The sequence below is a fragment of the Scyliorhinus torazame genome, chromosome 16 (genome assembly GCF_047496885.1).
Source record: "Scyliorhinus torazame isolate Kashiwa2021f chromosome 16, sScyTor2.1, whole genome shotgun sequence".
Taxonomy (NCBI): Eukaryota; Metazoa; Chordata; class Chondrichthyes; order Carcharhiniformes; family Scyliorhinidae; genus Scyliorhinus; species Scyliorhinus torazame.
In genome coordinates, this window is record NC_092722.1 from 49,389,807 (window position 1) to 49,412,054 (window position 22,248).

The following is a 22,248-nucleotide window of genomic DNA, read 5'->3' on the forward strand; positions in this document are numbered from 1 at the left end:
TGTCATAGTCATGGGGACTTCAGAACAAGAGTACCTGACGAACCTAGAAGAGGTCTTGTGGATATTCCTGAGACCTGGGGAACAGCTGAAGAGGGAAAAATGTATTTTTCAAGCAAATGAAGTGACCTACTTGAGCTGTCAGGTGGATAGAAAAGGTTTACACCCAGTAGAGGACAAACAAGGTAACGGTCATCAAGTAAACATCAACTCCAAGAAACACCACAGAGTTAAAATCCTTATAATTTAATAATCCTAATAAATTATTACCGGAAATTTATCCCAAATTTGGCCTCCTTACTTGACCCCCTTGCGTATCCCACAATGGAAGTACCAAACATGTTCTTAGCACAGTAGGCTAAACAGCTGGCTTGTAATGCAGAACAAGACCAGCAGCGCGGGCTCGATTCCCGTACCGGCCTCCCCGAACAGGCACCGGAATGTGGCGACTAGGGGCTTTTCACAGTAACTTCATTGAAGCCTACTTGTGACAATAAGCGATTATTATTATTATTGGCGTGCACCACAGGTGGAGGCTTTCAATAAAGTTAAACAACAACTGCTGTTATCCAACTTATTGGCCCATTTTGACTCTCGAAGGAACTCATTTTGACATGTGATGCTTCTCCTGACAGGGTTGGGGCGGTACTTTCACACCACTGGCAAGACGGAACGGAAAGGCTTATCACATACGCAACCAGAACACTTCCGAATTCTGAGTGGAGGTATTCTCAAATTGAGAAAGAGGCCTTTCATAGAATTTTTAAAAAATCATAGAATTTACAGTGCAGAAGGCCATTCGGCCCATCGAGTCTGCACCGGCCCTTACAAGAGCAGCCCACGTAGCTACCCTATCCCTCAACCCAGCAACCCACACTTAACCTTTTTGGACACTAAGGGCAATTTAGCATGGCCAATCCACCTAACCCACACATCTTTGGACTGTGGGAGGAAACCTGAGCAAACCCACGCTGACACGGGGAGAACATGCAGACTCCGTACAGACAGTGACCCAGCCGGGAATCGAACCTGGGACCCTGGTGCTGTGAAGCAATTGTGCTAACCACTATGCTTTGTGGTCAGGTTTGGTGTAAAAAGGTTCCACAAATAGTCTACGTCGACGCTACCACCAAGAAAGCACAACAGTGCCTATACTTCCTCAGGAAGCTAAGGAAATTCGGCATGTCCACATTAACTTTTACCAGGTTTTACAGATGCACCATAGAAAGCATCCTATCGGGCTGCATCACAGTCTGGTATGGCAATTGCTCGGCCCAAGACCGCAAGAAACTTCAGAGAGTCGTGAACACAGCCCAGCCCATCACACAAACCTGCCTCCCATCCATTGACTCCATCTACATCTCCCGCTGCCTGGGGAAAGCGGGCAGCATAATCAAAGACCCCTCCCACCCGGCTTACTCACTCTTCCAACTTCTTCCATCGGGCAGGAGATACAAAAGTCTGAGAACAAGCACGAACAGACTCAAAAACAGCTTATTCCCCGCTGATACCAGACTCCTAAACGACCCTCTTATGGACTGACCTCATTAACACTACACCCCTGTGTGCCTCACCCGATGCCGGTGTTTATTTTGTTACATTGTGTACCTTGTTTTGCCCTATTATGTATTTTCCTTTCTTTTCTTTTCATGTACTTTATGATCTGTTGAGCTGCTCGCAGAAAGATACTTTTCACTGTTTATTGTCACTGTACACATGACAATAAACAAAATCCAATCCAGCAGGCGTTTCACAATAGTAACCAACCACAAAGCCTTATTGGGACCTTTTTAAAGAGGATAAGGCAATTCACCTATTGCCTCCGCTCGGATGCAGAGTTGGGACCTGTTACTTGCAACTTATGAATACCTTTTAGAGCACCACCCTGGTACCCGGATAGTTAACGCCGCATTGAGTTGCTTCCTGTTGCCCACAAGCCCGGCTCCTTTACCAGCATTGGAAGAAGTCGCGATGACCCTACATTTTTTAGAGACTTTGCCGGTGTCCGCAAGGCAAATTAAGGCCTGGACACAAAAAGATCCAACCTTGCCTAACTAAAATACATGCTCCTGAATGGTGGATTGCTAGACAACCCTCAGGAGAAATTAAACCCTACATGATTAAGAGAGACGATCAGTTCTGTCTGGGAGGAGTATGAGGCCGTGTGGGAGAACCGCTACATTGCGCTATGGGATTCTTTCTTGGGATGCACACTCACTTGTCGGTGCCTCTACATCCAGGTCGGTTACAATGGAGAGGGACCTTGTTGCCCATGAAGCAACAGAAAGCCAATCTTTCATTCAGTCCTGTTAAAGGGATAGGCAGAACTCAGTAACCTCACATCAAAGTTTCAACATCAACAGAGTCTAAGGTAGGAATGCAACATTGACGAGAAAAGGCAATATGAAGGGGAGAACTGCTGCATCAGATCTAATAATAACCTAATCTTCATTATTGTCACAAGTGGATTTACATTAACACTGCAGTGAAGTTACTGTGAAAATCCCCTATCTGCCATCCCATCAATGAAGGGTAGTCACTGGTTAACAATGAATGCCATTCATCAGGGGCCAAATATATTCCATTCATTGACAATGAGCAAATCAATATTCATTGGTATGCCACTTCAAAGAATGGAGTGCAGACCGGCTTGGCTTTAATCATTTCATTCAAACCTTCTAACCTTCCAGATGGTTCCGAGATTTTACTGTTGACTAGAATGTTTCTCACCTCTATGTGTCTGCCAGCATCACAATGTAATCAAGGAACCCAAAGGTGTGGAGCCCCACATCTCCCATAGGTCTCCTAATCAGAACTTTCCTTTCTGAACCCTTTAACCAAGGACTAATGAGTCCAGAGCTCAATGCTGTATTTCTCAGAGTTCCCATTCAATGGAGGTGAAGAAGGGAGAGCCATCACTGCACACAGCTTCAGTAGGAGGCACCGCCTGGGGCTGAGATGTGGGGGGGGGGGCACATGGCCAATGGGCGCCTGAACATGAACAGGAGTGTGAGGAGGAGAGACAGCGGAGATGCCACACCGGACCCAGGGTATATCATTGAGTTTCCTACTTACAAATGCATTGCCAGGCAGACCTGACATTATCCAGATACCTGGGGCGTCATTCTCCGACCCCCCCGCCGGGTCAGAGAATGGCCGTTGGCCGCCGTGAATCCCGCTCCCGCCGAAGTCTCCGGTACCGGAGATTGGGCGGGGGCGGGAATCGGGCCGCGCCGGTTGGCGGGACCCCCCGCTCAATTCTCCGGCCCGAATGGGCCGAAGTCCCGCCCAGAAATTGCCTGTCCCGCTGGCGTAAATCAAAGCTGGGGGGGGGCGCGGGGCGATCGGACCCCAGGGGGTGCCCCCACGGTGGCCTGGCCCGCGATGGGGGCCCACCGATCCGCGGGCGGGCCTGTGCCGTGGGGGCACTCTTTCCCTTCCGCCTCCACCATGGCGGAGGCGGAAGAGACTCTCCCCACTGTGCATGCGCGGGAAACTGTCGGCTGACGCTCCCGTGCATGCGCCGCAGTTCCGCGCCAGCTGGCGGGGCAACAAACGCCATTTCCGCCAGCTGGCGGGGCGGAAATCCTCCGGCGCCGGCCTAGCCCCTCAATGTTGGGGCTCGGCCCCCAAAGATGCGGAGCATTCCGCACCTTTGGGCCGGCGCGATGCCCGTCTGATTGGCGCCAGTCGGCGGATATCGCGCCGTTGGGGGAGAATTTTGCCCCTGGTTCATCACATATGCCACATAGTTTGTGCTGCCAGGTGGGGTTAGAGGCTTCCCCTGCCAATGGCTTTGAAGGTGTTAGCAGCACTCAATTTCTTTGCCTCTGGGTCTTTCCAGTGATCAACAGGGGACCTGTAGAGAACCTCTCAGTCCACAACACATCAGTACATAAAGCAGATCACTGATGCCCTTTACAGGAAGACTCAACATTATGTCAGGTTTGCTCTGGATGAAGATAGCCAGGCTCAAAGATTCACTGGCCTCGTAGCCATCTCAGGCTTCCTAAGAGTGCAGGATGCAATAGACTGCATCCATGTGGCTACATGGGCTCCGTGGCATCAGCTCCTAATGTTTATAAACTGCAAGGGCCACCATTTCATCAACGTCCAACTGGTATGTGACTATCGCAACTGCATCCTGCACATTTGGGCAGGATACCCTGGAAGTTACCATGACTCCTACATTCTTAATCACTCCCAGGTGCTTGGGATTCTCGAGGGGGCGGAACGTCTGCAGGGATGGTTGCTGGTGGTTAAGGGCTACCCAGTTAAACACTGGCTGATGACGCTAGTGCACTGCTCTCAAAGTCATGCCAAGGAGAGGTACAACAGTACTTACAGCTTCACATGCTTCCTTACAGAGCAGATTATAGGGCTTCTGAAGAACAAAGAAAAGTACAGCACAGGAACAGGCCTTTCGGCCCTCGAAGCCTGCGCCGACCATGCTGCCCGTCTAAACTAAAATCTTCTACACTTCCTGGGTCCATATCCCTCAATTCCCATCCTATTCATGTATTTGTCAAGATGCCCCTTATTATCGTCCCTGCTTACACCACCTCCTCCGGCAGCGAGTTCCAGGCACCCACTACCCTCTGTGTAAAAAACGTGCCTCGTACATCTCCTCGAAACCTTGCCCCTCGCACCTTAAACCTATGCCCCCTAGTAATTGATCCCTCTACCTTGGGAAAAAGTCTCTGACTATCCACTCTGTCTATGCCCCTCATAATTTTGTAGACCTCTCTCAGGTCGCCCCTCAACCTCCTTTGTTCCAGTGAGAACAAACCAAGTTTATTCAACCTCTCCTCATAGCTAATGTCCTCCGTAGCAGGCAACATCCTGGTAAATCTCTTCTGCACCCTCTCTAAAGCCTCCACATCATTCTGGTAGTGTGGTGACCAGAATTGAACACTCTCCTCCAAGTGTGACCTAACTAAGGTTCTATACAGCTGCAACATGACTTGCCAATTTTTATACTCAATGCCCCAGCCAATGAAGGCAAGCATGCCCTATGCCTTCTTGACTACTTTCTCCACTTGTGTTGCCCCTTTCAGTGACCTGTGGACCTGTACACCAAGATCTCTCTGACTGTCAATACTCTTGAGGGTTCTACCATTCACTGTATATTCCCTACCTGCATTAGACCTTCCAAAATGCATTCCCTTACGTTTGTCCGGATTAAACTCCATCTGTCATCTCACCGCCCAAGCCCTGCTGCATCCTCTGACAGTCCTCATCGCTATCTGCAATTCCACCAACCTTTGTGTTGTCCGCAAACTTACTAATCAGACCAGTTACATTTTCCTCCAAATCATTTATATATACTACGAACAGCTGCCTAGACCACTCAGGCGGCTCTCTGCAATGCACACTGGGAAAGGGTTTCCCACACGATTGCAGTCTATGCAAAGAGATGAGCCCTTGCCAGAGAATGAACTGGAAGAGAATGAATGCTTACCAGACAAGAAAGATGTGGAGATCCAGGAAGCCCAAGGGGTTGCTGACAAACAGTATGAACGTAATGCAAGTAAGGAAGAAAGGCGTGGGAGATGTCACCAGCATATTCTAATAGCTGACAGGTTCCAGGAAGAGTAAAGTTAAGTTAGGTCATCTGGACATATCTCCCATAGCCCTCCAAAGCCATTCCCTGTCACCTCAAGGGAATCCGAATTATTGCTGAGAGAAGGGTCCTACATTCACACTTGCTCATGCTGATCTCATATCTGTGCTGCCGGAGGGTGCGGCTGAGTGCCATGACGGTTCTTCATGAGCCCCCTCATCCTCAGACGTGCTTTGGGGATTTGGGCTGCTGCTCAGCTAACTGTATGGCCACGGTCTGCTGGTGCCTGCAAAAATGAACACAGTTTTAGTGAACGAGCTTAAGCTGTATCAGAGTACGTTTGACTCACTTTTATTATCAGGATCTGATGGAAGTGTGGGAGCTGAGATCTGTGCTATTTTGTTGGGAGAGGTCAAGCTCCCCTTCCACACAGGAGCAATCCCTATCCTCCCCAGCAAGACCAGCAGCTGCATCCTCGAATTCAGTCAATGCAAATATCTCAGCCATTCCCCCTCCGGTCTGAGCTCACTCTTGTTGTGCACCATCTTGACCTGTGTGAAGATGTAGAAAAGGCAAGTGATCAGAGGGGATGGAGCAACGGTTCAGTTAAATGCATGTCACCTGTGTGTGGTGAGCCCTCTCCAGAATGGCCAGAGGATAGAATCATAAAATCATAGAATTTACAATGCAGAAGGAGGCCATTCGGCCCATCGAGTCTGCACCGGCCCTTGGTAAGATCACCCTCCACCCTATCCCAGTAACCCCACCTAACACTTTTGGACAGTAAAGGCAATGTAGCATGGCCAATCCACCTAACGTGCACATCGTGTACACATACGTGTGGGAGTAAACCGGAGCCCCCGGAGGAAACCCACGCAGACACGGGGAGAACGTGCAGACTCCACACAGACAGTGACCCAAGCCAAGAATCGAACCTGGGACCCTGGAGCTGTGAAGCAACAGTGCTAACCACTGTGCTACCCTGCTGCCCAATAGAGTGTGAACAACATGACAGATGGAACGGTGGTGGTGTGAAAATATGCATGAGAGAATTAGTGTTGATATGCGTCCCCCCCGTTAATGGATGTGTGGCATCAGTGAAGAGACGAGCCGTTTGAGTAAATGATGCCATGATGCGAGGTTAATCGTGGAAAGAGCTGAGAGAGGACTTAACCTGGCGGAGCGGATGAGATCATTCATCTGCTTCCTGCACTGCAGTGCACTTTTAAAAAATAAATTTAGAGTACCCAATTCATTTTTTTCCAATTACGGGGCAATTTAGCATGGCCAAACCACCTACCCTGCACATCTTTTGGGTTGTGGGGGCGAAACCCACACAAACACGGGGAGAATGTGCAAACTCCACACGATCAGTGACCCAGAGCCGGGATAGAACCTGGGACCTCGGCGCCGTGAGGCAGCAATGCTAACCACTGTGCCACCGTGCTGCCCCTCGCAGTGCACTTTGGCATGGTTTCCAGCCACGCTGATCTCTTGGGTGACAGTCTCCCAGGCCAGAGAGGTGACGTTCGGGTGCTTCCTGGAGCCATCCCTGGGGTAGAGGATATACATCTGTGCCCAGACTCCTAAAATCAAAGCATTGAGGGTCTGGTGGCTGAAGTGGGATGCTGCCTTCATTTTGATGGAGGTGGTCTTTTGCTTGTGGCTGCATTCAAAGTTGACCTGTCTCCTGGTGACAGGTGAACTGGAGAGAGTGATACGAGTGTGTTGCACTGGCGTTGAAAGATGGCACTGTGACCTTTGAACCGACCAACTAACAATGGGTGGAAGAATCAGCCCCTGACCTGCCGAGAGATATTCGCTTGTGCATATTTAAGGTGTTTGCAAGCGCGAAATTTGGTGCAAGTTCATGCCATTCCAGCCAGCAGGAAGGGTACCACCAGAACCACTCACTTGGACAGAAAAATGGAGAATCCTACCCTATATCTTTCATCTGAGCCACAAAGTGATACCGACACTGTCCACATAGAGTAATTAATGGACAGAAAATATCTAAGTTGAGAAAAATGTGTGGAAAAATAAGATGAGGAGAAAATAAACACAAATCAAAGACAAATGTTAAACTGTGATCTGTCCCTTTTAACTGTGAAATTTCTAACCTTATCTCTACAGTCTTTGCAACTAAAATGTATTTTTCCCAGGTGACTTACGAACTGTTTATGTCACAAAGTACGAAGATGACGTCCAACCTGCCATTTACAGATTTTCTTTGGATTCCTCTATTCCCTTGCCATGGCATCAGCCAGCCACAAGGAATGGGGAGATGCCATCATTCAAAGTGAGTTCCTGCAAAGTAGCTTTTGAATAGACTAAATTTATTGATCTGTAGTAACTGCAACAAGATCGTGCCTCCCACAGGAAATGGTTTTGTAGAAAATTGAAGTTCGAATGGAATAAAATCATGAAGGAGTTTATTAAGGCCACCATGAAGCGAAGGTTTCTACTTACAGGGTGTCCAAAAGTAGGGACTATAAATCTAAGCTAGTTACTAATAAATCCAACAGGGAATTCAGAAGAAATTCCTTTACTCACAAAGTGATTAAAAAGTGGACCTAGTTACACATAGTGTATCTGAAGCTTAAAATGTATTTAAGAACAAATCAGTTAAATACATAAGGGAGAAGGCACTAAAAGGTTACACTGTGAAATATTAGATAGGGTAGGGGGAGAGAAGCTTGTGTGGTATATATACTGGCACAAGCCATTAGCTTCAAATGGCTTGTTCCTGTGGTGTAAATTCTATGTCATGGTTTCACCATATGCTATCAACATAAACTCCCAATTTATTACATTACTTGTTCTTTGACACAATCTGTATTGTGTACAGAATACCCTGATGGTTCCTGGCACAGAATGGAACAATATCAGTCCCAGGTTTAATCCCTGGCCTATGCTGTGAGCTGATCTGGAGAGTTTTAAATTTGGACTTGGTGTCCCTAAGCCAGTGTTCCCAGTTCTGAAATTAGATCTAGTGACTTCAACCAGAAAATGCAGAGATGCAGACATTAGGTAAAGCTAACATCAATGCCTCCCATTGTAAATTAAGGAGCTGACCCTCACTGTCACATGCGGTCACTTCTGCAGGTTACCAAAAGGTAGCCAACAACCATGGAGAAATGTTGCAGCAAAAGTCATCACCTTCAGCAGGAGGAGTAGAAGTTTTGTAGCTGAATTTGGCATCCCTAGTCACCTCACATTTCTGATTGGTTTCTAATGGGATCAACTTTTGAATCCTATGCAGCTACCTCAGTAGCAAATAGGACCCACATGCTGGAATTTCCTCCCTGAACTTCCTTACCTCCCTTTTTTCTTTGAAAACTTTCTTAAAACCAACTTACCTAACTTTAATATCTCCCTCCTTTGTTCAATGTTCATTTTTGTCTACTTACTCTCAGTGAAGCGCCAAGAGTCATTTTTACTGCATTGAAGGATCCTAGGTAAACACAAATTTCAATTGAAATGGTAACTTTGATTATCTCTTACTGCTTCCAAGGTTTACACAGTGCCCTATGGTAACTTTACAAAGAAGCTGACTGTCTGCTCTTCCACTGTTGGGCTACCAAGTTCCAAGTGTCCAGCGAAGTGGATGATCACATCATTGTCTTGCAATACTAGGAAAGGCTGGAAGTTTGATTTCCATTTCTATGCATCAGCCACAGAACAACATCATACTCAGTAAGTTACAAGATTGGGCAAAACCCTCTTTTACTGACCACCCATTCCGTCCTCTCCCCCCCCACTCTCCTCTCCACCCCATGCATTCCCTGGAGTACAGAAGATTTAGATCTTCACCTTGACTCCATTTACCCACCTTGGATCTGCATGGACATTACAGTTACAGAGCCAAGGCTGATAAATGAAATTAAAATGCAGATCAGTGTTGATCTATTTGAATGGCGGTACATGCTGAAAGAACTGAGTGGCCTAGTCCTGTTCCTTGACTCTCAACAACAATGCAGTGTTGAGGCACAGAACCATTGGAGCATTCCAAGATGGTGCACTGCACGCCTGTAACCCTAGCCCTTTTTGACACAATGGTCAGAATTTTTCAGAGGTCTGGTTCCAACGCCAGGCCTGAAAGTGGGTTACGACTCTACTTTGGCGGGCAGCAGGACTGCCAATTAAGTATCCTATTAAGTACAGCAGCCCCCTGGGCGAGTGCCGGTTCAATCAGCGGGCCAGCAGTCTCAGTAATGTAACTGGGAGCAATGGCCACAGCTGAGGCTTTACCTGGAGGACTAGTTGCACTTCACAGTAAGTTAAGTGGGGTCTGGGGCTGCTAGGTCACTGAGGGCAGGCGGTATCATTGCCGAGGGGGTAGTCATTGTAGCCGGGCAGCACCTTCATGGGCCAAAGAGTGCCAAAAAAGGAGGAATCCTGCTGGGTAGCCGCCAGGAATTGCTTGGCAGTCCCCCCATGCAGTGGCGAGCCATTCCACTGCTGATAAAATGCTAGCAGAAGTGGGAAGAGGCCCTTAATTGACCACTGAAGGGTATTAATTGGAGTCCAGGCTGGAAAGCCATCTTCCCCTTTTTGCAACTGGCAAAATGACTTAGGGGTAGGCGGGTGTCAGGTACGTCAAACAAAACCTTCCCATGCCATTTTGTCAGTCATCCTACCTCTGAGCTTGCCCCAAAGACTGCATAAAATTCTAACCAGTATGTCTGCAATTCAGCTCTAAAAATAGGAGTCACTCTTCGCTAACCAAAGCTGATAAGCAATACTTGCATCTTAGCTGAAAACATTTTTAGGAGATACCATTTAAAATAAACAGAATTGAGCAGGCCTTCCTTTATCAGCTGCAGTGTGGAGCGACCACAAGATGGTCTGTTGGTCCCATATTTCACCATAAATTAACATGTGCACAGCACAGAGTATTAATTTCAACTCAAGCTTAAACCTGTTAACAGATTTCAAGTTCATTTCACAGTTTAAATTCCAACTCTTTTAGGAAACTGTACTTTGCTCAACTGCGGAAGGCTCCTTATCACAGTCGGATCTGCATAGCACCACCTGGCTGCATTCTTAGTGCAGGACCCAATGGTCCTAATCAAGGATTTTTCTACGTCCCCAGTGAAAAAGGTAGGTTAACAGCAACAATACTGGTATTTATATAGCACCTGTCATATTAATAAGTTCCAAGACATTTCAAAGGAGTGGTATCAAACAAGCCTTGGCACTATGGCACAAAAGGGGAAATGACCAAAAGCTTGATTGAAGATTAAGTTTTAAGGAGCTTCTTAGCAATATACACAATTTTAGGGAGGGAGTGTCCAGAGCTTAGAACCTTGACAGCTGAAGGCATACAAGTCATAGGAGTGATTAAAATCAGGGATGCACAAAAGACCAGAATTGGAGAAGTGGGGCTATTTCAGAAAGGCTGGAAGAGATAGGGAGCAATGAGGACATGGAGGAATTTGAAAACAAGGATGTAAATCGCAGTATTGTTTAATTGGGAGTCATTGCAGGTCAACAAGTTCAGGGATGATGAATTTGGTGTGAGTTAGGCACAGGCAGCAGGGTTTTACATCACTTTTACGGAGAGTAGAACATGGAGACAGACCAGGAGTATCTTGGAATGGTCAAGTCTAGAAGTAACAAAGGCATGGATGAAGGTTTCAAAAGCAGTTGAGCTGAAGCAGAGGCAGTGTCAGGTGATATTCCTACGGTGGAAATAGGCAGTTTCAGTGATGACATGGAAATGGGGTTGGAAGCTCATCTTGAGGTCAAATATGACAGACTGCAAACAATCTGGCTCATCCTCATCGATGTCAGGGAGAGAAATAGAATCAGTGGCTAGAAAGGGGTATGTGACTGGGACCAAAGATAATGACGGGATTTGCACTCTTTCCCCCCCCCCCCCCCCCCCCCCCCCCCGCCATGGCGTGTTTCACAACAGCGGAGGCAGTCTGCCAGTGGCGGCATCAGCCGTCAATGGGGTTTCCCATTCTATGTACACACACACCCCGCCGCTCGGAAACCCACGGTGGGGTTCACCATTGGCGGGACCATAAGATCTCACCGATGAAAACAACCAGAATATTTCAGCCAATAGCTTTGATTTGACAATATTTAATTAGTGTAAGTTTTTGCTCACCCAGTACTGAATGGTACACAAGCAACATGGCAATTTAGAAACACTAGCAGGGTTGAAAAGGTGCTGGTGAGGTAAAACTGGGTGCATATCATCAGTGCACATATGGAAATTGCTACTCTGCTTTTGGATGATGTCGCCAAGAGACATTATGTAGGTGAACAATGGGCGGGTGTTAGGGCAACAATACATTTTGGAGGGCACCAGCGGTGCCCTTGTTCAAAAAAGGTTGTAAGGATAATCTCAGCAATTACAGACCAGTCAGTTTAACTTTTGAGGTGGGGAAGCTCCTAGAAGCAATTACTCAGGATAGAATTAGTAGTCACATGGAAAAATGTGGGTTGATTAGTAAGAACCAGCATGAATTTCTAACGGGGAAAGTTTAACTAACTTGCTGCAGTTTTTTGAAGAGATAACAGAAAGGGTCGATGAGGGTAATGCTGTTGATGTGGTGGACTTTCAAAAGGCATTTAGACACAGTGCCACTGGGGAGGCAGTGGCGTAGTGGTATTGTCACTGGACTAGTATTCCAGAGACCCAGAGTAATGCTCTGGAGACATGGGTTCAAATCCCACCAGATAAAAAAAGCTGGAATTAAAAGTCTAATAAGTCTAATAACAACCATGAAACCATTGTCGATTGTTGTAAAAACCCATCTGGTTCACTAATGTCCTTTAGGGAAGGAAATCTGTCATCCTTACCTGGTCTGGTCTACATGTGACTCCAGACCCACAGCAATGTGGTTGACTCTTAAATGCCCTCAGGGATGGGCAACAAATGGTGGCCCAGCCAGCGATTCCCACATCCCATGGGCGAATAAAAAAAAACACAACACACTTGTGAGAAAAGCTATAGCTGATGGAATAAAAGGGACAGTAGCAATGTGATTTCAAAATTGGCTGAGTAATAGAAAACAGAGTAATGGCCAATGGATATTTTTTGGACTGGAGGAAGGTTTGTAGTGGAGTTCCCCATGGGTCAGTATTGGGACTCTTGCTTTTCCTGATATATATTAATGATCTAGATCTTGGTGTGTAGGGGATAATTTCAAATTTGGGATGATACAAAACTTGGAAGTACTGTAAACTGTGAGGAACACAATGTAGAACTTAAAAAGGACATAGAATAATAATCTTTATTGTCACAAGTAGGCTTACATTAACACTGCAATGAAGTTACTGTGAAAAGCCCCTAGTCGCCACATTCCGGCACCTGTTACAGTACACAGAGGGAGAATTCAGAATATCCAATTCACCTAACAGCACATCTTTTGGGACTTGTGGGAGGAAACCGGAACACCCGGAGGAAACCCACGCAGACACAGTATACAAGTCGGTGGAGTGGGCAGATAGGTAGCAGGTGAGGTTCAATGCAGACAAGTGTGAGGTCATGCACTTTGATAGGAAGAACATGGACAGCAATATAAAATAAGGGGTATAATTCTTAAAGGGGTGCAGGAGCAGAGGGACCTGGGTGTATACGTGCATAGATCATTGAAGGTGGCAGGACAGGTGCAGAGAGCAATCAATAAAGCAAATAGTATCCCGAGCATGATTAATAGGGGCATAGCGTATAAGACCAAGGATGTTAGGCTGAACTTACACAAGGCGCTAGTTAGATCTCAGCTAGAGTATTGTATACAGTTCTGGGTGCCACACTATAGGAAGGCTGTGAACACATTGGAGAGAATCTAGACAAGGTTTACAAGTATGGTTCCATGTTAGAAAATAAAGATAGCTTAAACAATTTATATTTGTACTGTGCATATTAGGAATATGGTACAAGTTTAAGTTTAATTTGTGTTTCTGTATTTGTGTGCTAAGAGAGGGTTAAAAATTTAGATGAGCTTCATTTTCAATAAAGGTGCCTGCATGTCTTTAGGTTTTAGTTTCACTTTAAACTTTGCCTGAATTGTTATTAAGGGTTCACGAAGTAAAAGCAATTACAAAGGTAAAAAAAACTAAGCTATCTTTTAGAAACCAGAGGCCCACACTAAAAAGTAGAAGCATTTGAGTTCAGTTGGAACCAGGTACCTGAGAAGAAAGCAGCTCTCTCAGAAACTGCCAGTATAAGCAGGACAGTACAGGGATGCATAAAATACGTCACAGAAGCTAAAGAACAGCCAGGTAATTAAAGGAATAAAGAACAGAAATCTGGAAAAGCGTTCTGTTCAGTGAAGTCAGAAGCAGAGAGAGAGGGTCCCAAATGAAGACAGAGCTGCAAATTGCAGACCTGGTGAAGTCAGCGAGCGACAGCCAGGCATCTGAAGTAATCATAAGTTTGGTGACACCTTGGTGACGCCTGAGATGCAGTGGCGTTCCAATGGCGCGGCTGGTTTCTGGGAGATTGAATAGAAACTTGAATGCATATGGCAATCCAGGGCTGAGGAATGTGGAGAGGAGAAGTTGAAATGCTTGATGTTGGATCCTTGGTGAAGGCATCTGAGAAAAAAACCTTACGTGGGTGAAATTTCAATTTATGTTCTTTGAGAGTGGCATTTGAAAACTCTTGTGGAAGTAAGAGTTCCAGTTTGACCAGTTGGCTCACAATACAACAAGCATCTGAGGGGATTTGATGAGAAATCACAGAAGTTGTTTTGGTTAGCATCTGTTACTTTGTTTCAGACCATGTTTCACCATTTGGTTTACATGAACTGTGTAGTTACTGGGAACAAAATGTATGTTGTAATTTGTGTTATTGCTACAAATCTGTTTATACATGTAAATGTATAGCTGGGGTAAAAAGTAGTGTATTATAGTTTTTCTTGTTTAAGAACAAAAAGCAACAGCACAGGAACAGGCCCTTCAGCCCTCCAAGCCTATACCGGTCATGATACCACCCTTGGCCAAAACCCTCAGCACTTCCGAGTACCGCATCCCTCTATACCCATCCTATCCATGTACTTGTCGAGATGCCTTTTGTACACCTTAAGAAAGGTTTTATTCATTTGTTAAAAGTTAATCATCAATTCTGCGACTCCGTCCGTCCATGTCTCTAAACAAAATATTAAAATTACCATCTATTGAGCCAGGGTTCCAATCTGAGACCTGACTGCCCAATAATAACATCAGCTTGGATTGTAATACTACGGAAGAGAAATTTCAGTTATGAGGATAGATTGAAAATGGTTGGACTATTCTCCTTCAAGAGAAGAAGGCTAACAGGAAATTAGAAAGAGGTATTCAAAATCATGAGTGGATTGGAGAGAGTAGATTGGGAAAAGCTTTTCCCACTCAAAAGTTGTGGGAATGAGAGGGCATAGATTTAAAGTAACTTGCAAAAGAAGCAAACATGATGTGAGAAAAGCTTTTTCACACAAGTGCTTTGGGTCTGGAATGCACTACCTGGAAGTGTGGTGGAGTGGAAGGTTCAAATGAAGCATTTAAGAGGGCTGGTTTAGCACAGGGCTAAAGAGCTGGCTTTTAAAGCAGACCAAGGCAGGCCAGCAGCACGGTTCAATTCCCGTACCAGCCTCCTCGAACAGGCGCCGGAATGTGGCGACTAGGGGCTTTTCATAGTAACTTCATTTGAAGCAAACTCGTGACAATAAGCGATTTTCATTTCATTTCATTAGACAATTATTTGAATAGAATGTGCAAGGGTATGGGGAACAGGCAGGAGAATGGCAGTAACTCAGAATGCACATCTGGAGATCCAGTGCAGACATGATGAGCTGGATGGCCTCCTCCTGTGGCATAACAATTCTGTGATAATTGAAAACCTTCACTATCACTCTACTTTATATTTCTTACACCTTCGTAATTTCCCTGCAGTTTGATTCTCTTATGTCTTCCCCACTAGTTGGTGATCTATAGAATGCACCCAGTGCTGTAATGACATCTTTATTATTTTTTAACTTGAAACAAATAGCTTCTATCCTTGACTCCTCCAGGACATCCTTGCACTCCAGCACCATATAACAATAAGCGATTATTATTATATTATTTTTAATTAATATTGTCACTCTTTGTCTTTTTCCCTTCCTTGGGCGAGTTTCTCCAAGCCGAAATCGCGATCGGCACAGGGGCGGAGAATGGGCATTGGCGCCGAAATCCTGCGGGAACCGGGGAATCGCCACGAATCGCGTGCGCAGTCTACGCGGCGCGGGTAGGGGGCCATTGACAGAGGTCCCCGCGGCGATTCTTCGAGGACAACTGGCCGAGTTCAAATCGGCGTGGTTCTAACCGTGTTTTTGCCTGTCGGGAACGGCCGGTGGCAGCTGTGGATTCAGTCCGCGGCCGCCCTGGTGGGGAGCGGGGGGGGCCTCACAGACGGCCAGGGGGCCTCACAGACGGCCAGGCAAGCGATCGGGCGGTACCGATCCACGGGTGCGCGCGGTCTCTGGGGGACCTACTTTGTCCATCATGGTCCGCGGTGTGAGCCCGCCATTTCGCACGGGGCGGCCGCCACAGGCCGCCGCCTTGCGGATGCGCGGACCCCCGACCAGAAGTGCAGGGCCCCGTATCCGCAGCCGGAGCTGCGAGAAGCACTCCGGGGCCCTGCTAGCCCCTGCAGGTAGGAGAATCACTCTGTACTTTCTTAAGGAAAGTCCAGAGTGAAACGCCCACGTTTTGATGCTAGCATGGGGACGTAGCACCATTATGGGAGAATCCCGCCCATATCTTTCCCGACCACTGGTATCCAGGAATATTCAGTTCTCAGCTCTGCCTTTCTGAGCAAGGTCTCCATTACCATCAGGATGAATTTGTTGAAGGCAAGTTGTGTTTAGCTAACTTTTTTGAATGTTTTGATGAGGTAACAGACAGGGTTGATGAGGCTAATGCGATTGATATGGTGTATATGGACTTCCAAAAGTATCACATAATAGCCTTGTCAGCAAAGTTGAAGCCCATAGAATAAAGGGAAAGTGGTAGCATGAATATGAAGTTGGCTGAGTTAACACAAAGGAGAGATGAACAGTTACTTTTGATCTGGAGGAAAGTGCATAATGCCCAGGACTCAGTACTATAAACACTGCTTTTCTTGACATTTTTAATGACTTAGATTTGGGAATGTGTACCGGTATAATTTCAAAATTTGAAGTTTAGACAAACTCAGGTATATGCTGAACTGTGAAAAGGATAAGTCTTCAAGAAGACATAGACAGGTTAGTGAAATAGGCAGACATGTGACAGTTGTAATTTAACACAGAGAGGTGCGAAGTGATATATTTTGGTAGAAAGAATGAGGAGAGGCAAGATAAACTGAAGGGTATAATTCTAAAGATGGTGCAAGAGCAGAAAGACAGGAGAGTGTTTGTGTACAATCTGTTAAAGGTGACAGGGGGAGGTTGAGAAAGTAGTTAAAAAGGCCCGGGGAAGTTCATATTCTGAGGAAGTCACGGGAATGGGATTGCCCTTATTGCCTGATCTCCATGGGGTTATAACTCCTCTACCCCCCAACGCGTCCAGGGTGTCGTTCATGCCAGTTTGCTGACACCAAGGGTCCTTTGGCTTTTGGGAATCGTCTGCGTGGCCTCTGGAGGCTTATACCTGACCAGGGAGCAGCACAAGGAACGCATGGGCAGTGCAGGCGGGGCCGACTTGGCCGCGGGTCCTGGCACGACGGGCTCTGCCGGGATAAAATATCCATACCTGATTCCAAATCAGAGCTGGGTGGAACTTCGTCCAGCATCTCGGGGTCTTTGACCTCTGTGTTTTGACTCTTGATGGCTAGCACCACCGGGGGCAACGGAGGGAGCGGAAGCAGTGGCGGCAACAAAGGCAGGAGAGGGTTCCGTATCGGGGCCTCTGGATCTGGGTCTGGCACGTCCGCAATACGGCCGCGTAGATGGGTTCACATACCGATTGGATTCAGTGCCCATACCCTATATGAAACAGGCCCAGTCTGTGCCAACTTGACGCCCGGGATCCATGCAGCCCTTTCACAGAAATTCTGGACATGCACAAGATCTCCGGGAGGTGAAAGTGCGCAACACCGCACGCCGGACTGCGTCCGCCTCAGTTTTGTCTTGCCCATGCAGACCTTCCCACAAATGTCTGGGATGACCAAACTCAGATGGGTGCAGAGACAGTGACCCATCAACAGCTCGGTCAGTGCGACGTCCGTCGTGGTATTCGGTGTCAAGGCGCGTGCCAGTCGAGTCTCCCATGAACCCGGGGTCTGCTTCTTTTTATCCCTAGTTTAAATATTTGAATCGCCTGCTCCGCTAGTTTGATTGATGCCAGGTGATACGGGATGGGCTGTACATGGCAGATGCCGTTCATGGACATAAACGACCAAAATTCCACACTTGCGAATGCTGTCCTGTTGTCGGAAACGAGCACCTCAGGTGTGTGCTGAACGTTTGATGCAACCTTTCAATAGTGGCCCGAGCAGGCGTCGACTGCTTCCTGTGGACCTCCATCCACTTTGAGCGTGCGTCGATGATGATCACGAATATTGCCCCCTAGAAAGGTCCCACAAAGTCAAAATGGAGGTGGGACCATGGCCATTCCCATGGTTCAAGTAGTGCCGCCTTTTCTATGTCCGCGTCGATCCCTGGCCACCGCACAAACTGCCGGCCAGCATCTTCACCTTCAGGGTGTTCATTGTGGAGGTCCTGAAAGAGCAAATCTCATCCTTCCTCCGGAACCATGACGCATGTCCCCCACAAGATGACGCCGCCCTCGATACTCAACTCCTGTATCTTGGAAGTGTACATCTTCAAATCCCCTGGCAGGGCAAGGTGTTGAGCTCCATACAGTACGATGTGGTTGATGCGGGACAGCTGCAGGTCCGTCTGGATACAGCCTCAGATGTGAGACACTGTGAATGGCAGGGAGTCCATAAAGTGGAGGGTTGCAATTACCTCATCGACCGAGGAGGCATCAAATGAAAGCCAGGCATTTCCTAAAATGTGTGCAACACAATTGGATAAGTTCCTGCTACCCATCCCCCCTCGACTACAACTTTCATAAGGAGTATCTTGAAGAGTGTTACAAGTGGAAGAAGAGAATAGTAAGGAGCAGATGGAGGGGTAAAGAGTGAGAAACGAAAGATACAGTCAAAGAAGCAGGTTTTTAAATACGCTTGAAACAAGGAATCTGGCAAAGTGAAGCAGAGTGAAAAAGTGATGAAGTACAGGGACATGGTAATTGAAAATGCTACTTCCAGTACTGAGCGGGGGATAGATAGAAGGTGTAGCTGAAAGAATATCACCTTAAAGTACTTTGCTATGGCTGGTTTCAGATTGCCATTGTTGACGATGTCCATGTTTAATGATGTACTTTTATTCAGCTTTCTCAGTCTCGAATCCTGAGGAGACTCCAACCTCTGACTTCAATCCCTGCATGAATGATGGCTGTGGGAAGCCAGCAGTGCGTCCTCTGGTGGATACAGGTGCCATGGTCTTCGTTGTGTTTGGGATTCTGGGAGTGAATCGTACAAGAAAGCAAGATAATCATGTGATAGGAGATATGGTATTTAACTGATTTGTGTCATCTTTTTACAACTATTGATTGTAGCTTTCCTTATCCAGTGACCTGTTACAAAGTTGGCTTGCCTAAGCATCACAAAAGCTACAATGCTTTGCAGAGTGATTTTTTTTGTGTCACCTTTTTACAACTATTAATTGTAGCTTTCCTTATCCAGTGACCTGTTGCAAAGTTGTCTTGCCTAAGTATCACAAAAGCTACAATGCTTTGCAGGGTGATTTTTTCAAAAAGGATAAGACTTCTTTTCTGTGAGAGATTTTTCTTGACCATAGCACTATGAAGTGCATGGAAGTGATTAAGTGGATATCCCGCTCTCAATTTATTTTTCTGTCTCCCTTGCAGGAAGATGGGAATTGTATATGAGAAAGGAATGGGGGTATTTGTATTCCATGATATTTTCCAATTCCAAACAATCTCGACACTTCTGTAGAAAGTACTCAGCCTCCAACAGTGACCTGTCTGAGATTGGGCACTGATTGTGCAAAGAAATAGTGCCAAGTCCAAAATCTCTGCCGTTTGGAAGGACAAGGGCATCAGTGCACAGGAATGCCACCACTGCCAGGCTTCCAAGTTAAGCATAATTTTGTCTTGGTTAAACATTGCTGTTTCTTCATCCTCACTCGGTCAAAATCCTGAAACTTGCAGTGAAAATCAAAATTCTGACAGCAGTGCAGAGAGGCACATTCACCACAGTGCGGTCATGAAGGAGGTTCATCACCACCTTCTCCAGGGCAAGTAATAAATACTGGCCTAAATAACAATGCCCCGAAATAACAATGCCCACATCCCCAAAATGATTTATTTTTATTATAGCAATGTTCTGCAAATGTGAGTTCTTAAAAAATGGCTGAAAAAACATTGGGAATGGAATCAACTAGATCCCTGATTAATTATAGTGAAATTAGTTGGTCATTAAAAAGCTTTCATTCCTTTGGTAGATTTTGTTTATTTGTTCATGGGGCTTTAGGCGTCACTGACGAGGCCAGCATTTGCAGCTCACCCAAATGCCCTTGAGAAGCTGGTGGGTGGTGAGCTACCTTCATGAACCTCTGAGGCCTCTGTGGTGTAGGTACATCCATAGTGCTGTTAGGAAGGGAGTTCCACGTTTTTCACCCAGTTACTGTGAAGAAATGGTGAAATTATTCCAAGTCAGGATGGTACATGGCTTGGAGAGGAAGTTGCAGGTGGTGCTGTTCTCATGCATCTGTTGCCCATTACATAGGAGTGGAAGGTACTGTTGCTGAATTGCATCTTGTAAATGGTACGCACTGTAGCCATTATGTATCAGTCGTGAGTGAATAGTGGTGGATGGGATGCCAATCAAATGGGCTACTTTGTCCTGGATGATGTTCTCCTGTGTTCACGGAATATATGAAGTAGCTTTCCTAGGTGATGTAAGACAATGTTAAATGTGACATATTCTTTTTAACCCGTTTTTCTCTCCCTTTCTATTTCTCTCCTGAAAGGGCAGTGTCATCTATGATGAGAGTTTTGACTTATTCCAAGAAATTGGAAATCTGTGTAAGATTTGCAAAGCCATCAGCAGTAACTCTGAGCTGGTGAAGCCAGGAGGTGCTCAGTGCTTACCTTCAGGTAAGACAAGAACACAGTCGTAGCCAAACCCTACTTCAATGGCTCAGTTCCACAATGGCAAATCATTAACCTAATATCTCATATGATGAGTACAAAATTAGTCTCTAAAATATATGTCTGTGGGGTGTTTGGACAAGGCCAACGAGGGATACGTTTTGGGCAAGGAGTTAAAAAGCTTCTAGCCTTGATGCCTCAAACATGATAATATGGGGCAGGCTTAATGGACCAGATGGCCTTTTTCTGTGAATGGACCAGATGGCCTTTTTCTGTGTTATGATTGAATATGTTTGTAACTTTTTTCTGTGCCATCTGCTTCCACCTTGTTGCCTCCTTTTTATTTCTGCTATCTGTAAAACCCCAAAACTTAAAAGTGGGAGAGAGAACCTGTGACCAAGTTATTTTTAACAATGCTTTGCAAACACATTTGCTGCCATAGAATCAGAATTCTACAGAAATAAACTATTTGGCCTACCATGTCTTTGCCAGTCAAAAAATATCTATTCAGCCCAGTCCAACTTTCCTGCCTGCTTTGTAGGTTACAGACTTCAATCTGATGGGGTTTCCTGCCTTTCAGGCAGCAAGTTCCAGACCCCTACCACCCTAAAGATGAAAACAATTCTTATCTCCTCTCTAATCCATCTACCAATTACTTTAACCCTATCCCCTGGTTATTGACTTTCTGCTATCCACTCATAATTTTATACGCCTCGATTAAATCCCTCCTCAGCCAAAGTACAAAGAAATCAACCCTGGCCTATCCAATCATTCTTCAGAGTTAAAATCCTCCAGTCCTGGGAACATCCTCGTAAATCTCCCTTGTGTTCTCCCTACTGTAATCACAACCTTTCTGTAACACGGTGACCAGAATTATATGCAGTACTCCTGATTTCCTAAAAACCTTATGTACCTGTCCTGCTATCTTCAGGGTTCAGTGGACCTGCATTCCAGGTCCCTCTGTTCCTCGACACTTCGCAGTATCCTGCCATGTATTGTATGTTCTCTTACCTTGTTTGCCCTCCCTTACCAGTTGCACTATCTCACACTTTGGAGTGAATTTGATTTTTCACTTTTTTGCCCAGTTGACAAGCCCCATCAAACTCTTCCTTAAATTTACAGCTTCCTTCCTCACTATCACCAACATTCAGGTTTGGGATGGTAATTGAAAAGAGCAGTCGCTGAGATCTCCTACCAGCTAAGTCCTGGGGATTACCATTGTCCAGAAGCCACATAATGGCTGAGCCACATAAATACTGTGGTCACAAAAGCAGCTCAGATGCTGGGAATTCTTTAGCAAATAACTCCCCAAAGTCTGCCCACCATCTACAAGGCACAAGTCAGGAGAATGATAAGATGCAGTCTACTTGGATGCTTGCAGTTCCAGTAACATTCAGGGAGCTCAATTCCATCTAGGACAAAGCACCCCACTAGCTTAATACTCCATCCACCAGCTTAAACATACACTCCATCCACCACCAACACTTAGTGGCGGCAGTAAATGCCATCTGCAAGATGCAGTGCAACAACTTGCTCAGGCTCCTTTAACA

At 46.1% G+C, this 22,248-nt stretch overlaps 1 protein-coding gene across 4 annotated transcripts in view; it reads left to right on the forward strand.

Moving 5' to 3' along the window:
• Positions 1 to 22,248, forward strand: part of disp3 (dispatched RND transporter family member 3) — an 876,012-nt gene that overhangs the window by 766,503 nt on the left and 87,261 nt on the right. For all 4 annotated transcript variants that reach the window (XM_072478461.1, XM_072478460.1, XM_072478462.1 and 1 more), the window contains 5 exons: positions 7,723 to 7,859; positions 9,075 to 9,256; positions 10,533 to 10,663; positions 18,915 to 19,096; positions 20,578 to 20,704. In XM_072478461.1, coding sequence (XP_072334562.1) covers positions 7,723 to 7,859; positions 9,075 to 9,256; positions 10,533 to 10,663; positions 18,915 to 19,096; positions 20,578 to 20,704 — 759 coding nt within the window. The remainder of the gene's footprint in view (positions 1 to 7,722; positions 7,860 to 9,074; positions 9,257 to 10,532; positions 10,664 to 18,914; positions 19,097 to 20,577; positions 20,705 to 22,248) is intronic.